This window comes from Triticum aestivum, chromosome 4D (genome assembly GCF_018294505.1).
Source record: "Triticum aestivum cultivar Chinese Spring chromosome 4D, IWGSC CS RefSeq v2.1, whole genome shotgun sequence".
Classification (NCBI taxonomy): Eukaryota; Viridiplantae; Streptophyta; class Magnoliopsida; order Poales; family Poaceae; genus Triticum; species Triticum aestivum.
In genome coordinates, this window is record NC_057805.1 from 341,125,642 (window position 1) to 341,132,760 (window position 7,119).

At 43.6% G+C, this 7,119-nt stretch overlaps 1 protein-coding gene across 1 annotated transcript; it reads right to left on the reverse strand.

Moving 5' to 3' along the window:
• Window positions 1-898: 898 nt before the first annotated feature.
• Window positions 899-4,725, reverse strand: LOC123097794 (transmembrane protein 209). Its single transcript, XM_044519620.1, has 7 exons — window positions 4,401-4,725; window positions 4,235-4,290; window positions 3,127-3,968; window positions 2,836-3,034; window positions 2,497-2,676; window positions 1,979-2,355; window positions 899-1,309 (listed from the first exon to the last, which is right to left on the reverse strand). Exons 1-7 carry the CDS (start codon window positions 4,595-4,597, stop codon window positions 1,169-1,171), a joined length of 1,992 nt encoding a protein of 663 aa, XP_044375555.1. The 5' UTR covers window positions 4,598-4,725; the 3' UTR covers window positions 899-1,168.
• Between the last annotated feature and the right edge of the window lie 2,394 nt (window positions 4,726-7,119).

Genomic DNA, 7,119 nt, shown 5'->3' on the forward strand with positions numbered 1-7,119 from the left:
TTATTTGAACAACGGCCCACACAGACCGAGCAAACTTACACTCAAAAAATAAGTGTGTAATAGACTCGTCATGTTGGCAGAAGACACATTTTTTACTCCCTTGCCAGTTACGCCGTGCCAAATTATCCCTAGTTAAGATGACCCTTTATTAAGAAACCAGAGGAATATCTTCACTCTTAGGGGAATTTTGAGCTTCCACAATTTTTTGTTCTCAACTGGAACCTCATTATGAACCAGAGCATCATACATGGACTTGACTGAAAACTTGCCATTCTGATGCAATTTCCATCGAAAAATATCCGATTCATCCGACAGCTGAATCACCTCCAAACGGATGAGTAATTCATTCCATGCTGCCAAACGAGGTCCTAGCAGATCCCTACGAAAAGAAATATCAGGGTTTACTTGGCCCAGAACTTGTTTGATTGTAACAAATTTATGTCTGACAATCCTGTACAAGCTAGGGTATAACCTATATAGATACACGACCGCAGAAGAACAAAGGCTAGATCCACGCATGCCCAACAAAGACAAGTGCAGACCAAATCCCGCAAGATCCACCGGAGACACCTCCACACGCCCTCCGACAATGTGAGACGCACCGCTGGGACGAGGACTGGGTAGGGAGAACGTTATTCTATCTTCAAGAAGCCGATGTCGCCTCACCTTTCTAAGTAGGACGCACACCCTAAAGAGACTAGCATAAGCCCTGCCGCTGGCAAGGGCCGGGGTCCACCGTGCCTCCATGGCCCTAAGGCCACAGAAGACGAGGTAGTTCAGTGGCAGCGCCGACAGGAGGTGGAGAAACCCTAGACTGTTGGGAGCTTTTCTTTCTTTCTAGCGAAGAAACAAAAAGAGAGGGCGTGTGTTCACTGATGATGATAATTGATTTACTAAATAAAAGGAAGATGATGTAGTAGGAAATTCAAGCAAACAAGCATTACATTAAGGAGTTTGAACAATCAGCGATGTAAGATACAACTCAGAAATAAATATCAGGTGTCCGCTCGACTAGGGCATACCGCATTCTAACACTAAGTTAGTTCGAGACATTGCTGGTGTTGATAACAAGGTATCACCAGCAACTGGGATATTCATAATTTATCTCCCTCAGTTCAGAGTACTACAAATTACAACAGTTTCCTCCCGACGAGCAAGCAGCCCTTCTTCAGCTCTCCATGTCTGAATCAAGGACGGAAAGGATGTTCAAGGCAGAAGACCCGATGTGGGTACCCCTGACAATACCGCCGTAACCAACTTTGATTTGGTGGCATAGAAGCAAAATGGCGTCCCACAGTGCTGTTCTTCCCTGGAAAGTCAAAACACGTGTGTAACAACATTAGTACCACTTAATACACTACTAAATTAAGTTTATGACGCAAAGTTGCTAACTAGCCCAGGTATGAAACAATTCATAAATGGTGAACATGTTTTGTCAGCAACAATAAAAAAACAGAAGCAAAGGTGAACGAACTTACTCGAGTAAATAGTTACCTTGTCATGCATACAAACACAAAACAAGAAGAGTGCATCTAATTGATTTATATACCTCTATGCAACTATTGTCATGCTAAGCTAGAACAACACAATAATACTTTGGCAGATACGAAGCTCAACTTAACTTAAATGTGTGTCACACCAAACCACTCCATGTCAAAATCACCATTTATTTGTTATCATAATTCACCATTTCCACACCAACATACAGCCAGACAAGGGGTAAAAAGATGTATAATTGCTGCATCAGAACATCTACTTTCAGCCACTTGTTATAACACGAAACATATCCCAGCTCTTTCCCACTCACAACCTTTTGGGTTTGTTTCTTGTCAATCCTTTAACTTTCAATGTTGCGTCTCTTATTAAACTCTCCGTTTCAGCAATTTCACAATACATGTTCAATGATTATATTTGGCAGTTAAGGCAAGAGAATAATGATTATGTATGATTAATTGATCAACAGAAATGCTTGAATCACCTGAAGAGAAAATTGCAGCTTCTTGTCCCAGTATAGAGCAAAAACTGGAGGACTCTGCTTGCCCACAGCCAGTACAAGAGCTCCTGGGTGAATAATTGCTGGAACGCCAGATATCAAAGCAACATACTTCTCTGGAAACCTCTCTTTCGGTGGAAGGATTCCTAGAAATAAAGGATTTTTGCTAGACTGGGCACCAGAGTAGGAGGTTGGATCAACATGAAGCATCCACTTTGGATGTTCAAGGAAAGCAGCAAACAAGTAGAGAAGAAGATGTGAGTCAGTTGGCAGCTCGCTGGTCCATTTTTTCTCTGATTTACCATAGCCATCTCTATAGCCCATGTAATCATAATTCTTCAAGCACGTTCCTTCAGCAAGTTCTGGGTCAAGATATAAGTAAACAAAGTTGCACCTATATCAATATTTATAATCACTCTATTTTATGACTGCGGGTCTAAATAGCATCAAGAGACTGAAGTCTATATACTTTACTTTTTCAGATAAAATAATGAATGAGTCACCTTGAACTCTGTGAACAGTATAATCAGCACGGACGCTACTCTGTGGCAGCAAGCCTTTTATAAGCTCTCCCTTCATCAGAGCGTTAAGCCTCTGGTGCTCTGTAATTGCATCGATACATGCTTGAATAGCTGGAAGGAGGGGGTTTGACTGTGGCTGTTGTGGGCTCCCGAAGGTTTGGGCTGTATAGAGAAAAGAATTACTAGTAAGTCAGGAAGTTCATGCCAAACTTAATGAGTAAACTAACTTTAACCACATCAAAAGCCTGTGCTGTGCAAGTTGATGGAAACGTATGAACAGACAAGACTAAACAGGAAAGTTCAACTACACCAGCAACTCACCAACAGGAGCATTACGAGATTGCAGAAGTGCAGCCCGCATTTGATTAAGAATACCATCCTCATCAACGGTGACAGTTGGCTGCCAATCTTTAGTCCCACCAAGTGGAGATAAGCTAACTGGTGGTGTCGTGCTTGGCAGATCGCTTCCAACTTGGCTAACATTAACTGAAGCTCCAATACTAGCTGTTGTTTGCTTAACCTGAAACAGAGCATAATAACAATATAAAATGGTGACTACTGAACTGTACTAGAAATATAGGTTCCAGCAAAACAATGCCAATTAATTAGCACCTGAATATGGCTTGATTTAATCTTTTCAACAAGCGGGCTCATCAGGACTGAAGAGAACCACTGCCTGAGATTGTTTCGCCACTGCTCAATCTCAGGATACACACCCAGATTTTCAAAGGCATCCACTGCCTGCTCCAGGGACATTGGCGGTGGAAGCTCACCCTCGCCCTTTTTCGGAGGCGTGCTGTACTTCTGATGGGAGCCAGGAGACATCCTCACAGGCCTCAAAGGTGTGCTCCGTGTAGCACCAGAAGGGGTAGTTGATGTGGTGATTGAGACAGGGCTGGCAATGCCAAAGCTCGTGATGGTTGCTGGAGGCGTTGCAGTTTTATTGGCTGAATCCGTGACATTATCAATATTTTCATCCAAGGTAGCCAAGAACTGGTCCAACATCGCCTCAGTTTGTATGCCTTTGGCACTGCCTGAGCTTTTCCTCGACCATGGAGTTGAAGGGGAAGAAACAGGCTTCTGTAGTGGAGTGGAAGGCGACATTTGTAATGTGGTCAATCTCTCACTACCAGGGCTCAAATGGCTGGAGCCAATCCTTGGTTGCACCCGTGACGGTGTGTAGCTGAACGAAGATCTCCTGATAGGAACAATTGGCTCTGAGGGTGTTGATGGCTTTGCCTTGGGAGGCTTCTTGGTTTGCTCACCCATGGGAGATCCTTCTGAACCTGTGGTCTTTAACCCAAGAAGCCCCAGTTGGCGTTCGGACAACACAACCTTGTCCTCCTTGGCCAATGCCTTCCCCCCATTGTACAGCACCAGTGCCCTGAAGAACGCTGGCAGTGTCAAAAGTGCGACAAGGCCCAGGGCTGCCTCCACCAACCTGACGGCAAACACTGAAAGAGCACGACGAATTAAATTTTGCAGGCACATCTGGCACAGCAAAGCATCTTTATAAGACCTAAGAGTGTCAAGTTTTACTATCATTATTAGATGTGCATGAAAGTGTGATATCTCTGCCAGCAACTTCTGTGCCAGGCAACCAGACTAGCCAAGCTTGGCATTTCTACAAACACCTCATGAGCAACCAAGCACAGTGCTGGCCCGCCCATGCCGAGAATTTTCAGAACACCCAATCTAGCATAGAGACAAGCGGACTTACCGACAGCAGCCATGGATAGACCCGCGCCACCAGCGACCTTGAAGAGCTGCCCCTCCCTGTGATAACAGCAACACGTGAGAACCCACGCTTTGTCATGAACTAATGATCTGGGGTTCAGGGTTTAGATGGAGATGGGAGGGAGGGGGGAGGGGGGGTTCAGGCTTACCGGGACGACAGGGCCATGAGGGATGAGGCAGATGCGATGGGGGAGAGCGCAAGGAGGAGGAGGACGGGGAGGGAGGGGCGGACGCTGCGGGAGGCGAGCGCGCGGGTGAGGGACGGGTTCTGGTATACCGAGAACTTCTCGCGCGGCTTGCCGTCGCCCCCGCCGCCCCCCGGCGAGCCACCGTGCCGAAACTCCATCGCCGCGGGCGTTGCCGTCGCCGTGGGCTGCCTGGGACGATGCGATGGGCCGCGGAGGCTGAGGTCTGCAGCGACAGGGAGCGAGCTGTTTGAACTTTGAAATAGGAAAGCTACACTGTGGGTTCGAAATTAAGGGGAGGCAAATTGGGGTGAGCGTCGCTGCACCGGATACGAGGTCGTGCCGGAAACCGGTCGAAAACCTGCACAGATTCACCTTTCGCCTTTGATTTGAATTCTACTGCGAACGAATCGGTACTCGTCGTGCACACACATTGTTTTAAACAAGGGACAAGTATATTATTTAATGGGTTTTTATCATTTATGCCACTAATTGTGTCCTACTCTCAGTTTGGCCATTAAAAATTACAACTACTCAAAAATGACATCGATCCGTAAGATACTTGCTCAAAAATGCCATTAGATATCGCAAAAATGTCATTGTTTCTTTAGATGTTTGCTCAAAAATGCCATTGGACATTGTTATTTTCACGTCAAACCCGTTGACCATGTTATATGATAAAAATAAACCTAGACCCACATGTCAGTTCTATCTATCTCACAATGATAAGTGTGGCCCCACTTGTTAGGAGTAATCAAGCGAATAATTTTACAGGAAAATAAGAACGTTGTTGGGAACAAGTGGGCCCCATACTTTATTATAGTGAGATAGAGGAAGAGCTGGCATGTTGGTTCATAGATATTTATGTCATTATAACATGGCAAAAGAGATTTGAGATCACAATAATGATGTTCAGTGGCATTTTTGAGCATGTGTCTAACGAAGCAATGGCATTTTTGAGGAGTTGAAATTTCTAGTGGCAAAACTGAGTAGTGGGACACAATTGGTGGCATAAATGATAAAAACCCAAAAATTAAAACTAGTACATTTCTAACTAGCCATACTTTGTCATCGTGTATGGCATCCCGCAACTATTGTAAGACATATTATCTATCAATCAATCTTCATGATGTGTTTTTCAGTGGTTTCTTTTTGCAATCTCATTGCCATATGTGAGTAGTTCGGTAAGGTCATGGGTTGAGACATAGTCCTGCAGCCCGGTGTATTTGCTGGAGGAATCGATGAAAGTATTTTAATGTCTTGTATGTGTGTAAATAAAATTTCTTCTTAATTGTCACTTATCTCATTCGCAATCCTTGTCCTTTTAGGTACCCAGGATCACAGAGATCGAGCCACGGAGAGGCTAAGGGCAAAGAGAGTCGTGATATGCTATTCTGAACACTAGTATGGTAGCGTGGATCCTATCTCTGCAGATACAAAAGGTGTATTCGTTAAACTTCCAATGTTTTTGTCTGACTTATCTTAATTACTGAGGCAACACCATGCGACGGATAGGGTCTTTGATTGTACAACCGACTCTTGATGCAAGACGCGTGCCAGTCAAGGTAATTTAGACACATTCCCCATTTCGAGAGATGTTGCAAGCACATCTTGGTGCTGATTTCCTGAGCACAAACGACTATCATGATGATCCCGTTCACAAATATATGGTTATAAGAATAAGTTCTCATACCCATGCCTATTTTTATTTATAAGAGTTGAATTGTGCAGCTTGATTCGGTCCAGTGGAAACTGGAATTAAATTCTCTTGCAAAGCTTGCTAGAAACCTTTGTCTTAAAAGTGCACTTCCTCTCGTGTGTTCGATAATTCAGGGTCACCTTAGGGGAAAACACGAGAATCATTTCTGCTCTTTTACCGGATTACTAAAGGGAATCATCAGCTAGTCCCACATTCCTAATGACATTGCTTAAAATGGTTTTCCCTAGTTTTTCGCCAAACAACAACGCATGTGTTCTCCGGCTCCCCTTTCTATTCTTTTTTGTTTGGGCTTGTTGAGTTGTGCCCTCAGCAGAACCTATTGTACTTCCTCTTGTGAGACTTGGGTGTGTGTGCTCTGGACTAGTCCTTGTATGTGTGCTCTTTGGCTGTTTGCTTTATTTATAAAGGGGGCGAAAACCTTTTTCGGTAAATGTCTAAAAATCCATTAAATCGGTGGGATATAGGGAAAAGGGCTATAAAATTCATGAAAAATGGCAGTAGGCCTCTAATGTTGTCTACTTTGTGTGAAACTGCAAAGGTGCAATTATCAATCTTGTTTGTGCTAGTGGTTTCACAAAAAGGCAATTTTGGCACCTAAGAAGTAAAAAAATAAGTTTTTATGAAAAAAAACTTGAAAACTTTCTTTCGCAAGATTGTTTACAATGGTAAGACCCATGTTTGAGCCAAATATGGTCATGTTATCTTGTACTATGCCATGAATATGGCAATGAACTTGATCATCTGGCTTGAAAGTCATGGATATTCACATGGGATACGCCATTTTGTGAAGGGTTTTTTTTTTGTACTTTGTGGTATTGCAAGTTCATCATTTTTCCTACAAACTAGTGCCTAAAAAAGGTTGCAAGCAAAAGGATTTCAATGTTTTAGACTTTTTTCATTTTCCTTATTGTTTTCCAAAATGGGATCAAACTTGCGAGGATGGCTATTCATGGTCAGGGTTGG